Here is a 16,796-nt window from a genome sequence, read left to right as displayed (position 1 = left end):
CATTCCTGTAGTTCAAACGCCTCTGCAGATGTGTTAAATCACCGAAAACAATTCGTAAGAAAAATGTTTTTTTGGGAAAAAAAGGAAATTTGGTGAAAAAATTGTAATTTTTTAAATTTTTCATACATTGGGCGAGAATTTAAAAAAAATTTGGCTACAATGGTCGTAAAATCGAAAGTTGAGGACAGGGTTCGACAGACCTGGTGTGTACTCAAGGGTTGAATTTATGATTCTCGGTGATGAAGAAGAAGTAATAAAAAAAAAAAACTGCCAAAAAAAGTCAGTAAAAGACTACACTACACTTTTATTTTTGATATATACTTATACTGCTGTAATGAAAATATTCAAATTACAGCTGTTCGCAATCGGTACGTCTGGTTTGAACACAACAATTTTTGACAGCAAGGTTGGGCCGCGTGAAGTAATAGCAACACCCTCGCGATATGCGTAATATGTACAGACACAGCCAGGCACTACTTGTCATTATACACTGTGTGATTACTTTAGCGGGGCAATTTAGCGTGCCCGTCATGATGTACGGGGGTGGAAGGGGAGGTCACGTTTAGCGGTAGACATAGGCTCACTCACCCCCCCCCTCTCTCTCTCTCTCTCCCTATCTCCCTCTCTCTCCCTCTCTCGCTTTCCGGTACGCCGAGAGAAATTTAGAAGATTATAGTCAGCCCCCAGTTGAAATACCCCCGGCCTTTAATGCCTTAGAGTGTAAAATTAACGCAGTTGGTCTCGGAGAGAGACACGCTCTCTTGCTAATAAACACCGAGCTGTTACCCATCTCGCGAAAGAGGCCCTACCTACGTTCAAAGTGTACCCAGGTAGGAAAATACTCGTGTAATCTCCCCCTATAGAACAATTTTCTATACAGGGAACGGCAAAACCCAAACCTTTCGGAATTAGCCTAAGAGGCGCTAGTCTTCAGGGTGTATGGAACGTACAGTTAGCTTAAAAATCTGTCGAAACAAATATTTACAAACTGTCACTGGGGCCAATCGATAGTAAATTTCAAAATAACTGTAAAGTCCTCGTCACACAAGAAACAAATTTGAAATATTGAATGTTTAGTATAAGCATGTCATTGCACTAACTGTTTCGAAGAAATAACGTTATATTGGATTATTTATTACTGAAGAGTCTACATTCGCAAAAGAATTCTCCATAGATCGTTTGAACTAGGTTTTGAGTAACAATAAAGTATTCCTCGCTGAATCACGAGTTTATCATCTGTAAATTGTAATGATTTAACATGTAGAATTTTTTTTACCAACCGATGAGTTCAAGAAAAAATATCACTTTTTGTTAGACAATCTGTACTGTATTTATATGCGAATGAGGTAAGCTATCAATTTTTTCTACAAGAAAATGATCGAATATTTTAATTTTTCTGACATTGCTAATAACAGGGTGATGACAGATGAAGTTAAGCGTTTAACCATTTTTTTTACAAATCACAGGTACTTTTTAAGCATGATTCAGCTTTACGACACGGCTTAATTACACTTGTTCAGTCACATTGTTCAGTCATGTGTTTCTTACAACACGTTTTTGAGCTAACCGCACGCCCTATACATCCTCAAGAGCCGAAAGAAACGAAATTTCCAATTTTCCAAAGCTGTTGACGTATGAATCTTTCGCATTGAATCAGTATAACATAGGTGTGCGAAAAGCACAGGAATTGTGAGGAAATAAATTCGAGCGTGGCTTAATTATCGATTTCGTAGAACATTTTTAAGACTACTCGACCCTTATGAAAAATGATGCGAAAATTTTAATCAAAAACGTCTGTCAATCAGGTCTAATGACAATTGCAAGTAGTTGTTGAATAATCGCAACTTTCTTTGCGACAGCTTCAAGTTCTTGAGCTTAATGTGCCGTCTTTAACAATATGTGATAGGTGCCGATTTCACTTTATAATATAATTTTTTCGGAAAATTGTATCACTTTATGGTAATTGATTATCTGCTGTGAGATTTGCAAGTCCCCCCCCCCCCCTTCTGCTAAAAAAAAATAAAAAGACTATCGTTTTGAAAGAAATTTTTTACCAAATTTAATAAAATTATCTAACTGACGGCAAGTAATTTATTTAACGGGTTCGTGTCGAAACAAAATCTTTTTGCATCAAACAAATCCAGAAGTATTTTTTGCTTCGCGTATCAATTGAACTGAATTCATCAAGGCTGCGCTTAGACTTCTCTGTGAATGGCTATAGGTTTTATTGAAAACGTATTTCGAGATGGACGAATCTCTTTGATAAGCTGGACGTCCTTCGTTCGTTTTTTTGGGCTCCTTTTCAGGGTGTCGCCCAGTCAGCGGAAGGTCGGAAATGACAACTCCGATTACCCAGGCAGATCGCGGTTGGGATGTAAGAACCTTGATCCAGTGCTGCTTGCGGCTTGGGTCGAGAAGAGGCCAGGATCTATTTTATGCCGCCGAGGCGTAAGAAGCATCGGACAGGTATCGGCGTTCAGGAGGCAGGCAGGTCCTACTGCCCAAGATGTGAGGCAAGCAGGTACCCTTGCCGCACGAAGGGGACCTGCTCGAAGGCCCAGAGCCAGGAACAGGTTTTTTAAAAAGGCCGCTAGAGTCGATGCGGGATAACTTTGACCATCGCGGACCATTTTCAGCCGCAAAACAAAAAAAAAAAAACATCCACGTCTCGGCCAAAATTAATTCCGGGAATCGTTTAACCATCGGCATAAAGAGAACCGAAATCGTCATCAATTGTTCAACTACGCGGTGAGAAATGTTTTCACACCAATTTCCAAATTTTGGAAAACGTGATGGAACATATTTTGACATTTTTTGAACCTGTGAAACGGGATTTCGAAAATTAATGTGTATACTGTGTAGAAATAGGTTTTTCTTTTTTTTTTTTCATAGCGTTGAGATCAACCCGGAATTCATTACTCTTTGATTATTTGCAGAAGTTGGGTTCATCTGACGGAACAACCGTGACAAGATGGACATTTTCGGTTTCTCCTGAATGCTGTTTCGGCTCAAATTATGGTCTGAGTACAACGCGTCCTAGATACGCGCGGGTTATTATTCGTTGAAAGGATAATGACGCCGGTACCTGGAGTCACCTGTTCGAAAGAGGACTGAGCATCACTCGAGGGCCAAGCTTTGTGACGGTTCTTTCATAATTTTAAAATCAACCGTCGGCCTATTCGGTGATCCCCAGATCGTATTGTTGTGGAGATTAGCTTCGGCTTTGCTCGAAGAGTTGGCTCAATGAATTACCACGGCGCTCTGAACTAAGCAAAACAAAAAAAGAAACGGAAAGAAAAGAAAAAAGACCACCGTCGTGCCAGTAGAAAGCCAATTGTGTAATGCTGTTTTTTCTCTCTTCTTCTTCCACTTCTTACGATGGCTCTCTTAACCCTGCACAGTATATTTTTTCTACGTTTCTTTCCATTCAGAAGTTCGAATTTTAAACCTAAAGAATTGCGCGACATTTAGAACCAGGTGAATCGTCCGATGGAGGTGTTGCTGCGCCGGCAGCGTGACGTCATTCGACTGCGGCGAATCAGGGACCGTTGATATATTAGAAGCGTAGAAGCATCAGACGCTGTATGGTAAAGCAGGCCAGAGTTGAAATTGAAATGAAAAAGTGATTAATAGCAAGATTTTTTTGAATTGAACTTATCAACAATTGGATGGGACGACAAAAATCGGTCTGTCTGAAATTTTTACCTCTTGTAGCGTGTACCAAGTTCGAAAATTTCACCAAGTTCAAACTTTCTCGGACTCACCGCTCGCAAGAAACGCCACATCAAAGTTTATCATTTCGACCTAATTGAAGTTTAGTCGCGAATTATCTTCGTATCTTTATCAGCATTAAAAAAAATGTGAAGAAACGGGTACCTTGTGTGAAAAAATTCTCACGTTACCGAATATGTCATTCATTTCTGCACAACTTTTAGAAATCGGTCTCAAAAACACGTTTTTCGGCGAAAACCCGCTTCTTTCATGCGCCACCAAAATTTTTCTTACATATGAGTTTTTCATGAAAAAGTTGAGATTCGATTTCGAGACCGATTTAGAAAATTTGTGCAGAAATGAATGACATGTTCGATAACGTGAGAATTTTTTCACACAAGATACTTGTTTTTTCATGATTTTCTTATGCCGATAACGACACGAAAACAATTCGCGATTTAAACCTCATTTAACTCGTAACTATAAACTTTGATGCGGCGTTTATCGCAAACGTTGAGTTCGAGCAGGTTTGAACTTGGTGAACTTTTCAATCTTGATACACACTACAAGTGGTAAAGTTTTAGACAGATCGATCTTTTGACGTCCTATTTATTTGTTGATAATTGGTGGACTGGCCCATATATATTCTATGGACAAATTCATTCCTCTTAAAATTCTTCAGCGTGTTACAGCGCCCTGATTATGCATCTCGTATTTATAACACTGTCGGTTTATGTGCATTGAGAAACTGTTCTGTTACAAAGCGTGGGCTCGAGCCGTTTGCGCGATGTATAATCATGCGATAAGCCCCGTACCAGCAAACTTCTTTACGGTCTTAAGGTCAGGCTGATACATCGAGCTCACGATCCTGGCCGTTCGGAAATACTATAATGATTAGAGCCGATAGTATAATGCGCATATAAAACCAGATATCGTATCTATCGAATAGCTTATTACGTACGGAAACGGCATACCTATGCCAGAACTTTTTCCAATCAGCAGTTTAATTCCGACTCGATATACTCTATCGGGTTAAAAATCAAATCTATTGAAAATTACTACCAGGATAAAACTTGGCAGATCTTTACCAGAAAAGCGCGATCTCATTCCGGGATTGTAATTGTATTTTATGGGCGATATTAACGCCGCTGCGGACGGTAATGTTTATATTTTCAAACTCCGAATGAAATTACCCAATAATTTAACTGTTTTTATCATATCGTTACGATTTTGATCAAATGCGGATTAAATTCTCCATTCGACATACGTCAAAGAACTTGGAAAATTTTATTTCGTTACGGTTATTAGGAAATTATATTGAAATGAGTTTCGTTACGATAACATTTATCTCGCAGAAAATATAGTACAAATGACTATTTGGTGTGACTATAGTTCTCGATAAAATATTTTTTAATGATGACAGAATTAGTCTGTCTGTTTATCTGCCCACAATTTTTCGGTTGATTGACATCTTAATATAACTTTGTTGCATTATCAATGCCAAATCATGTCAACAGTTACAAGGAAATGTAATATGATTCATCATATCCAAATGCATAGTAACGTATACTAAACTTTACGGTTACAGCTGTAAATATGATGATCACTTTGTACCCATAACATTATTTTTTGGCTATAGTAAATTATGGATTTCTAATCATGTTTACTAGAGTCCCCAACTATTTTAGTTTTTTACCTTACTGGAAAATGGGTTTTTTAACCGTAACTGGAAAATCTGATATAAGTTGTTATTTTTTTATTTATTTTTTTTTTTGTTGGATATAGTCACCGGTACGCACAAGTAACACTATCCAAAAGAAAAAAAAAATGTAACTTATCACCATTGAACTACAAAAGAGATAAAAAAAAAATTTAGTAAACCAAAGAAACAAATAAAGTCTTGATAACAATAACCACATCAAATGTTTTTTCGCAGTTAATTTTCTCAGTTTCAATTCCAACAATATTGAAAACGGTATTGCAACGAACTCGAATCTCATTATACAATTTTCCGATAACCATGACAAATAAAGTTTTTCTCAGTGAACACTTATTAAGTCCGGTTGAACGGACGATCTATGAACATTCGTTGTTGATCAGGCGTTGACGTGGAACATTTTTGATCTAAAATCAAACTTCCCATATTACAGTCACGACCGCATTTGCGGTATTTGCGTTTAATCCTGCGGTGCACAAACGCTTCAGCGGGGGTTCCGCAGCCCTTCTTCTTTTGCGGCGGTGATCGGTGTATGGGTTCGTATCGCGTATCCCGGTGCTGCGCAGTCGAATGGACCTCGGCGCTGCAGGGATGCTGGGAAGGAAGGCTGATCTGGTCGCCGCGCCGCCTCCGCTCTGCACGTGAGTGTAACGACACGGGATCCGGAGTCCTAGTATACGGACACACGCTCTCCTCTCCTCTCCTCTACTCTTCTCTCTTCGTCTCTCCTCTCTACTCTGAGAAGAGCATAAAGAAGATCCCCGCAGGATTAACCTGCATCTGATTAGACCCCGAGGTCGGCTCCGCTCCCCAGCAACATTCAGGTCTTTGTACCGGCGGGTACGGTTAGTCCAGAGGCTGGCTCTACACACTTATATACCTCTGCATCACCGGACGAAAATAATGCTCCACAGCCAGTCTCTGATCGCCCGTGTGTAACTTGATATATTACGCTAAGGATCGTGTATGTAGCTATATACCTCCATAAAGGTACATACGTGTGTTCGCGGGATAAGCAGTGTACACCCAGCGCTGCCCCTTGCTTCAATTGTTTTTAACTTTTTTTCATTTTTACTCTTTTTATTCCTCGGCGAGGATCATTTTTTACGTCAAACTGGTCTGGGATCATTTTCCATAGAGGGAACCAGCTTCGGAATGGAACATCGCTAGACCGGTACGGAAGATTATTGGCATGCATTGGAAACCAAGATATACGGATCAACGGTTGTTATAAGCGTTTATTTCACAAGCAACGAAGTACCTTTGGGATACTCTGCAAGAACAAACTCAAAGTTGTATTGAAAACTGTGTTTTAATATTGGCCATTTCAAAGTACATGGACGTTAAGTTATCATTTCAATACCTGAACAGTAAAGTAGGTAAACTTTCACGGCGTAGTCAAAAAGCTTGCGAAATTTGTTTCATATTTTCGTAACTCAAAATACAAAAATACAAACGAAATTATGATTCGAAGTAAAAGGAGAGAACAGTTTGTGTCGAGGGTCTCAAGTATGACAGTGACGTTGAGATATCGAGAGAAATTGAATCTCTCGTTTTAAGATTATAACGATGACATCCGGTTACAGAATCTTGAGTGAAAATTGTGCTAATCAAGCATGATGCGGGATGCGAGATCAATTCTGGCAACTGCTAAATTTCAACAATCACGGTAAATTATATCCGACCGAGAGTGAAAACGATCATGATTTGAATTTCTATCGGTATAAGAGAGTGCGAAACAGATGAGGATACACAAGTGCATCTGCACCGTGTATAGACGATTATAATGAAACGAGAGGCGGTGGGTTAAGGTATATTACGGAGGTCTACGACCACCTACGCGGTCTAGTAGAAAGCGTAGGTGACTTTTATACACCGCATATCGAGTGGTGTTGGTGCCTGTCAGTGGTTGCCGGGTGAAATGCACGTAGAAGTAACAGACACAGCTGAGGTAAATGTGCACCCAGGATACGGCGCTGTATCCTTACCTATCAGCATCTCGTACAGCGTATAAGATGCTGCTGCTATAGGTAAGTCGTGGTTTTATTTTCACGTATAACGGGTCTTACCATACAGATAGAAACGACAATAGGATTTCTATCAATGTAATGCACACATATACACACACACACACACACACACACAGTGGAAGTACTTAGCGTAAGCGCGATTCGCGGTGGAAGTTGAGAATTACTTATGCGCAAGAATCTTGGGGTATAGTCGTCTTTTCTTTTCACATCAGATTTAATCATATCGTGATGCACGAGGTACCCGTAATGATCAGGTGTTTTTTGACCACGCTGTTTCGACGCGCGAGATGATTTTACGACGACGTATATACAATACCTTGGAGCTTCTTCTCCGTCTCCCAGAACTTCTGGAGCTCCGTGAAATACTTGTCCAATATGAAAACCTTCGAGAGCCCTAAGGTCGCCATATCGGAGCAGTGCACTCCGCCCGACCGTTGACAAGGTGTCGATGTTCTCTTACGGGTGACACGGGCTTTCAAAACACTCTCCTATTATCAGCTTCCGTACTGCCGGCACATTCTCCACCGCACTCGCACATGACGATCGACGAACGACTGATGAACCGATTACGCGAACACACTGCGGCTTCAACGGAGCCAATGCCAACGCTAGTTTTCACCTTTCCACGAAAGCCTCAACCGGTCGCAGAACCGATTTACATCCTCAAACCGTCCAAGGATGCTGGTAGCCAGTTTGATCCGTCAACCGCTTTGTTCGTGACTGACACTCGAATCAAGGTGAGAGCACTGTAGATTGCGAGACAAAATTCTTATCACTCGAAATCAGCCGGCACCTTAACGAAACCGGTTCAACTCGCGACCGCGAATGGTACGTTGTAAATTTGCCGAACCAGTACCAGCGAAAGGGAAAATGACCCTGAGACGAGGAGGGTTAAATCGAAAGCGGAAAACTCTGAGACTCTGCTTATACACCTAGCACCAAGTTTGAGCGACCGCGCTCAACTGCCGGGCTTCATTGTTGCCCGCTCTGCGAAGAGCTGGGAGCCCTGCTAGTGCCCTATCTCTTCCACGCCTTGTTCGTCGTAACTTTGTTGTGAGGCGCACCTGAGCCTCGGGCCGGTTCCACCTCTTCCTTACGACAGCAGGAGTTAGCGGGAACAGGTCTTAGCCGCGTCGCTGTGTGTGACCGAGAGCCGGTCCTACCCTGGGGGCAGTGGCATGGATGGTGGTGGGAGGAGGGGGGACCAAGAGAAAGAGGGAGAGGTCTCTCACCGAAGCGGTCCACTCGCCATCGAGATGCTGCACCGGGTATACTATAGTTTCAGGACCCTGGAAATCGGCCGTTTCATCGTCAGATTCTGTGATGATCGGTTGAGAATATCCCCCTCTTCCCTCCTTTCCTTCGCGCAGTAAAGGACACCCCTCCGATGGCAGCAAGTGTGTAATTAATTATTGCTTCTTATACGTGGTTCTAATTATATAATCCAACTTTGCGGTATCGACACACACGTGTTTTCGTGGATCTCATACACGCGTCGTACGAGCAACGGTGGCCACATTTTATGACCCGCATGCGGGATTTATTTTGTCATTTTTTTTTTTTTTTCATCCTCTCTTTATTTTATTCTTGTTTCTATACTTCGGTACAGTCGCGATTGTGAGCTTGACGCGATAATAAAATACCGATGGACTTGTTTATCTTCTTACTTTAGACAGTGCAAGGATTATTCTTCTCTGACCACGCGTCGATGTCTCTTATCACAGGGACGACGTGATCAGTTTTCTTTGCTGTTGGGACAGTTACGCTATTTTTGGTAAGACTGTTTAGCATCAAAAATTTGACTTTTTGGATAAACGAATACTCAGTTTACTTGGGCATTCGACGTGTACAATCATTCAGACATTGAACGCTCGTTCAAGTTTGTAATTGAAAATTGGAGATGAATCAGAAGCCAATTTGTCGATACGTTAGTCTAATCGTTTATGTGTTTCAAGTTGATGAGTTAATTTGATTACCACAATTGTCAGAGTATCTGGAAAACGATTGATTCTCTCACGTCTTGTTTTACGTCAAAGTAAACTCAAATTTGATAATGCGTGTTGTTTTTCACGGATGAGACTTCTTACCAACATCCGAATGAGTAACTTGACCCAAACTCAGTGCATGTAACATTACAGTTGAAATCCCAGATTCTATACATGAAAAATAATTTTTCACACAAAATGTCATCGTGGTTTGAAAGAATGATATTTTGTTCTGGCATGTCTATTTTGAGAATTCTACAACCGAGGTCTTCCCAGCCCAGCCATTCCTTAATTTCCTTCCGAGAACCGTAATTTTAAACTCTAGCCTCACAGGGCGAGCCGGGTGATTATGAACGGGTTGAGGGCACGGGCTTTGCAGGGAGGAATAAACGGGGGATCAAATGAAGTTGATATTCGTGGACCACAGATATAAAAGCGTGGTTGACGACCCCGCATCGCAGCGTGTGTATAAGTCTCCTTGCGGGCTGGATCAGCCGCCAAGGACAAGCGGAGAGCCGAGTTGAACGGTGCGAGATCGCGGGTGCCCTCCTCTACCTTATACCGTCTACGGTTAATGGAAAATGAGAGAGACCGAGAGAGCGTGTTTTGTTTACGACGCGGAGGGACGCCGCCACCGCCATCTTGGATTCCTCGCGAGGCCTTACATCAAAATTATAAGGCGGGACGCGCGCCTCGGGACACGACATGCTGGACCCCCGGTTATACTCGTCCCTCGACGAATTTTACGCCCCCTGCACCAGCTCCTCGTGGGACCCGCTCACCTGCGCGTTAGCGCGATGCTAGAATCCGCGCGAGCTGGGCCTGAGCGCCGACTAACCGGTGAGGAATTTCGATCCGGCCGATCTGTATCTGAACGACGGTTGAATGGGACGCGCGGATGGTAAACGAGAAAAACGGGTGAACCAGGAGGGAATGCGCGACCCGCGATGACGAGTTTGAAAACAAAAGATGAATAAGAAATGGGTAAGCAAATGGAGAAAAAGAATTCTTTTATGGGACTGGCTCGATCCATTATATCGTTAGACACGTTATCCAGTCGGAATCTAATTCTATCCTGCAGCCTAACGACGTCGCCGCTCGTTCCGAAACAGGTTCTTGTCTCGTGGTCGCGGCTCCTCGACTCCTGACACCAGGACCCTCGCAGAGGCTAGGGTTCACCTCGCTTAACGTCGGTAAGGCAGAACCTCGATCTCGAAGGCCGATCTCTCACTCTCCCCGTCGATCCAGTACCATCTGGGTACTTGCCATGTATCGACAAACAGCAGAACTCCGAAATCTGGTCGGTACAAGCGATCCTGTATCTCATAGATCGGTACCAATTCGTTATCATTGGAGTAGTTGATCGATCGCTTGAAAGACGATCGGCAACAAGATAATCGATGTGAAAACTTGATCGTAGCTATAAGATAAAGTGGCTTAGATTTTTTTTGCAGGAGTACACGATATACTCAACGTTTTATGTAGTCAATTAATTTGAGTAACAAAACGGGGACGAGTATTGAACAATTGCAACAAACATTTGACATAGTCCGCACGTTACTTTTGTACGGCGACCAAGGAGATATGATGATTCCCGTGATGAGAAGGAGTATGGATAAGGAGAGGAGGGTACCTACGTCAGTCGGAGCTAACAAGGTCTCTTTGAAAAAGTTAAAGACTGAGTGAGATAAAATGGAAGAGTTTGCTTCTGCGCGGTGCTTTGGCGGAGTTAGCGGTGCAGAGGGGTCCTGGACCCCTCGAGGCGCATCAGAAATGTGGGCCTTGCTGGGCAAAAACGCATTGGCGTGGTGTGTCACCGAGTGACGGATGGTCGAGGGAAACGGCAGGCCAGGCCGCACGGCCGTAAGCCGAAACCCGGGATTCTCGATTCGGGAACCAACTCTACTTTTTGCTGTACTCCTTCTGGCTGCTTTGTAACTTCCCGTAACCAGTCGATGCCACTAACGGAATTGGAGGCAAATCGTTCAGGAAGCGGGCTGGCCCGAATCGCTTTAACGAGGAGATTTCCCAGGGGAGAAAAACTACCACTTGACAAGAAAAAGGCTCACTGTTAATTTGCATTTTTCCGATCAATTCCTCCGCCAATCAAATCTCCGTATTCTTTTACAGAATTAGACGGCTGCTGCAAGACTGGTTAACGTTACGAAGAGGTCGAAACAACTCAGTCAGGATGGCTTCCAAGAAGTCATACCCATTTAATAAAAAGCTGCCTACAAGAGCTCAATTTTTTGATGGTTGTCTTCACTGTGAAGCAGAATTGTCAGACTCTTTCCCTAATCAACTTCTTGAATCCTTTATTAAAACAGATACCGGCTGCAAAACTGACGAAGAGCTGATCATGGAGAGGACAAAACAATCCAGCCAGCAGAGTTCCCAAGAGATCATACCCACTCATTGTCAGTGAAATGATGAAATTTTAGGTGACCGCTCCAAGAGTTTCTTCGCTGAGAAGAAGAAACAAGAACAACCGTCTGACCGAGGAAGGAATGGACGACGAATTGATCCTCCGGTTTCCGATTGTACAAAAAATCGTGGATGTGACTGACCCTGGAGCAGGAACCTCGGATTCTAATTACGAGAGTCGTGCATAATCCTGATCGGGTTGTTGGGATCTGATTAGAGTTGCAAAATCAGAAGGGCGAGTCCCGGCCTGAGGAGAGTTCTTAGGAAGCTTCTGGATAGTTTGGCGTGCATGCAGGCCATAACCCAGGATTTAAGATAACTGACAAGAAGAGCCAATTGGTAACCTGCGGATTCCAATTACGAGGTGGACAGTGACAACCGGGCAAAGCAAACGACGACTACCGATCGGTCCCTTGACTCGACTCGGTGACATGGATCCAGGAGCAGAAGTTGCAGCCAACTGTCAATTGAGAAAAGCGCAGTGGACTGAGGCAATTGATGGAGAGGAGAGCCACCAGCTTTATGTCCCGCTGCAGAACAGCGAATCTGACCATCCGAAGAGCGGCTAAATGATTGTTAAGAAGGCTGCATACAGCTGCACTGCCGAAGCGCGGTGTTGAAGTCGATCACGTTTCTCTCCCGCCGACTGTTTCCTCCTCCTCCTTTATACATCCTTCTATCAGATTATCGACCATGGACTACGCCTGTTAACCCGGCGCTCGTAACGAAGCGAACGTTTTCTCCGGTTCCTTTTTTTCCCCCATGCACGCCGGTCGGGTTTATTTTTCGATTAATCCAAGAGCCGTCGAACCAGCCCAAGCCTTTGACTTGCTACCCGGAATTTCTCGCTCTCTGAATAGAACGAAAGACTGCTGCACGCGGCTTAGAGTGCCACCGATGATGATGGATGCGAGGTCGAACCTCCACTGTGCAGGTCGCATCTCCCAGACACTGTGCGAATCGCCTCAAGAACCAACCGAGCGTGCACAGTAGGCATTGTTCTTGGTCCCGAGGAACGAGGATAACAAACCAAGATCAGAGACAATCGTAACGAGGTGTGCCATCCACCGCTTCACCGTGGACCCAATCCAAATTCCGGTTCAGACATCGGTGCGGCGGTAGTCGCGTCTCTGGATCCGCACTTCTGATCCAGGCATTTTCTGCTCCTCCCGATTCGAATCCACTTGCCTTATACCCGTTCTCCACTTTCGCCTGTCTCGCTGTTATCATGCGTTATTCAAGAATACCTGGACGACACAAGTCCGTGAAAAACCCGTCAATGCTCACTCGATGGCCGCAAAGTTGTCAGTAGCTCGCGGTGTTGTCTTCCAGGTCAGGGCACAGACAGTCGGACACCTGAGACCGGTTGGAAAACGATATTGAGATATTGTGGGAACCTTTGAAATCTCGTCTGGGTTCATGATATTTAAAGACATTACTGGAAATCTTGTTCTGAAGTTTCAAATTACTTGATAAAGCGCGGGTGAGAAATAAGAAAATAGTAATTTGGCGTCGAAACTTTACTCGAAGAGCTGACTGGCGTTTGGAAAAATGCGGTGTGCACTTTTCTATACTATAATTTGGCTTTAATTTAACACTGTATTCGTATTCCTACACTACGGTAGTCCGTTTTGGTAAATTTTTGAACGTGTACGTCGTTCGAAATGCAGAAAACCTCGTGACAAGATTGAATATGGGTTTTGGTTCCCCGAAGTAGGAAGTAGGTTGCTCTGCATCGTTATACCTACGTCATATGAGGGGATAAAAAATGTTGTCCGATCACAATGTGGGACGTCGTGTGTCACAAATTCGTCGCGGTAGAGGTTTTTCACCCAGCATCGGCATGAACTTTCACAAGAATTGAAAAGAGTAAGAATCAGAAGAAGAAGGGATCCTTCCTATGAAAGATGAGTGCTCAGATTGTGGTTACCACAAAAATCTGTACAGGAATGCTAACGCCGCATCAGCTAGTCAGGGCATTGACTTTTTACATAAAATCACACAATAACAATAAAATTTCTCCGTCTCGCATGCTTTACTCTCACACGGATCGAATTTCACAAGATTAACTTTACGTGCATTACGAAATGAAGCTGGAATTCGACGTCTTAATTATATCAAGTGAAACAAAAATTAAAATGAATGAATAAAGGAAATACATGAGAATATTTAGAAGAAACGAGGAAAGTTAATAACAAAACGATTGTTATATTTACCAGAAAACACGAACACAGCCTTTCAAAGTGCCGACTGTTATGGAAGGGCCGGGAGGAGAAATACGAAGAAATCTTACCGCCGTGAAGAAAAAGCAGCTATAAGGTGCGCGAAGATAAGCTAATGCCTCTCGCCGCATTTCAACTTAGCATTAGTGCGCCGGTTTGTTACCATACACCACACCGGCTTTGGCTTAAGTGTTAGGAAGAAAACCGCCTTATCTCAGAACCGATACGTCGAATACGACCCAAGTAATTACCGAAAGTATTCCCTTCCCTGCCCCCGTCGTTTTGAGGAAGAGGGAAATTCGGGGGACGGTGGTTAATATATTTACCCAACTCGCAAAGCATTTAACGTTTTTGCTACGCAAAAAACTCTCCTCATTGTGGATATTCAGGGGAGTTAAGGCAGTTTGATCTGGCAAATGATTTTCCGATTGTATTTGGGCTCCATAATATTCCCGAGTCGATAATTGGACCAGTGAAGAAAAAAGCTCCGATGCTTCCGCTTCTTATCTCGTTGGTTGTTTAAGAAGTTTCGCAATTTCTTTAACGATTTATCTGACGTACAGTCTGGTTGAAAAGATTCGTCAAATTTTGTTGGAATATCGTACCATCTTCTTGATAAGAGAAAACATGGTAAATTGCGAATTTCAACTACTAAAACATAATGATTTCGACAACTTGAAGGAAATCATATTATTGCATGATTATCAACCAGCAGAAGGTTTACTAATTATCCAATTTCGTGAATTCGTTGCTATTCTTTTTTTTTTTTGTTCCAAATGAATCCCGTACGAGTTGGCAGATTTTCATGACTATGAAGTGTTCGTTAATTAACACAGGGGAAATTATTTATCAAACCGTGTGATAATCAAATTAATATGTATTTTTTGCATCGTCTGATTGTGAGAAGCGAAAACAAAAGTTTCAGTGACGGTGTATACCAAATTGAGTTGGAAACAATATGAGCAATAAATGAATAATTTGTCAAACAAGACACACGTTTGGCGATTCAGAATCGTAGAATAATATTTAATTGATTTTCAAATTTAGTGATAGTGGATTGTTTCCAGTCATGGTTTGTGATTTTGTCATTTTCTTTTCTGCCTCAGGGAAATATCGTTTCGGTTTTAACTAAACTAAATCAGTTTTAGTTTCACTGGTAAAACTCTCACGAGATCATTTTCTCCGTTCGACACTTTTTCGACTCAGCTGCATGTTTAAAACATACTTTAAATAAAGTAAAGAAGCTTGGTGGTATAAAAAAAAAAAAAACAATCGGTATATTTTCCTTTGCCGGTTTACTTTTAAAGCTTGAAGAAGTTTATACCCTTAAAATTTTGTTTTTTCGTGTAGAACTCTGCTTCAACTTTCCAGACACAGAGGGAAAAAAAATTATCTAAGAAAAAGTGAAATAAAGAGAGCAAAGATAAACTGAGGTTTTTCTATAATATGTATATACGTACAGAGTTTTTGCGAATAAGTTGCTTCGAAGTTTAACGAACGTTAAAGGGAAAGCGGAAGCTTTTTGCAAAAAAAGATGAATACATATTTCTCGCACGCAGACGACGAGAGAGAGAGAGAGAGAGAGAGAGAGAGAGAGAGAGAGAGAGAGAGAGAGAGAGAGAGAGATAGAGGAAAAAACAGAACTGAATTGCAGAAATTATACCGGCAAACGAGCATACACAACAAAGCCCACATAACCCGGCGGTTTGTATTGTAGATTTGGCGGGGAATATACGCAAAGCGCGGCGGCGAATTCGCAATTCAAAAATTATATTTTCCGTTCGATGAATAATTTAATATATCCCCGTTTGTTATGCAAATACATATAGTCCTCCAGTTTGCGTGGTGGTTTGTAATTTGAAAACGTGCGAGCGGTACGCTACCATATTGCATGATTGATCGTCCTTCGGTTACCCGAAATCATTTTTCCTACACCCCTCAGACTCTACAGTTATACCGAGCTATTTACGTGGCACGTGTCGTTTCATTCTCCCATTCATTGTGCTGACGTTGTTTCTAGAAAAAAAAAGAAATTTTGCGACTAATACGTATTCTAATCAATTTCAAATCCAAAGTTACCGATCATTTTAATTTTATTTTTGTACTAGGTTGGATTTTCATTTTCTTGATATTTTTTTATCACTGCAGTTGGAGAACAGATTCGATCGAGTATTTAAAAAATGTATTCCTTTTCCCTAATTTTATTCTCTCAATTATAATGTTGTTATTTTTTAAATTAAATTTAAACTCAATTGCATGTTTCTGTGGTTGAATTTCAATTAGCAATACGCGATCGAATGATACAAATTCGGCTATGAAGAATGAATGGGACACCTAGAAGATGGGTATTCGGATATTTCAATGAAAAATTCGAGACCACGATGGTCAGTAAAGTAATAATTAGCGAGACCGAATAAGATTAATACCTTGAACAGCCTTTAAGACGAGCTGTTTGTACAAGTTAACTAATCAGCTGAGAAAAACCATCTAAATCGGACATACGATGTACGTTTAAACTGTTCATCCCGACGTTTTTCGAGAAGACAAAACGTCTTCTCCAGAGTTTTCAGTCATTAATTAGTAAACGAGATGAATGGTAACATTGAAACAATCAGTATCAGGGTCAAATTCTCTCTACGACGTTTTCCGTATTTCCTTAATTAACCGTTTTTCAAATACCTACCAAACCTCCGGCCATTCGGTGGCG

The 16,796-nt window shown here is 42.1% G+C and overlaps 1 protein-coding gene and 1 long non-coding RNA gene across 5 annotated transcripts in view; one reads left to right on the top strand and one right to left on the bottom strand.

Moving 5' to 3' along the window:
* dachs (unconventional myosin-IXb-like dachs) overlaps positions 1-16,796 on the bottom strand; it is a 51,761-nt gene that overhangs the window by 14,447 nt on the left and 20,518 nt on the right. Inside the window, exon 1 of one of the 4 annotated variants that reach the window (XM_046622566.2) lies at positions 7,775-8,406. The exons of the other annotated variants lie outside the window; for them this stretch is intronic. Coding sequence (XP_046478522.1) covers positions 7,775-7,865 — 91 coding nt within the window. The 5' untranslated portion in view covers positions 7,866-8,406. Of the gene's footprint in view, positions 1-7,774; positions 8,407-16,796 lie in introns of those variants that run through there. 4 annotated transcript variants of the gene reach the window in all.
* LOC124217193 (uncharacterized) overlaps positions 1-16,796 on the top strand; it is a 35,302-nt gene that overhangs the window by 6,921 nt on the left and 11,585 nt on the right. The window lies entirely within an intron of this gene.

This window comes from Neodiprion pinetum, chromosome 4 (genome assembly GCF_021155775.2).
Source record: "Neodiprion pinetum isolate iyNeoPine1 chromosome 4, iyNeoPine1.2, whole genome shotgun sequence".
Taxonomy (NCBI): domain Eukaryota; kingdom Metazoa; phylum Arthropoda; class Insecta; order Hymenoptera; family Diprionidae; genus Neodiprion; species Neodiprion pinetum.
Note: the sequence above shows the minus strand (reverse complement) of the source record. Positions and strands in the feature narration are given on the sequence as shown.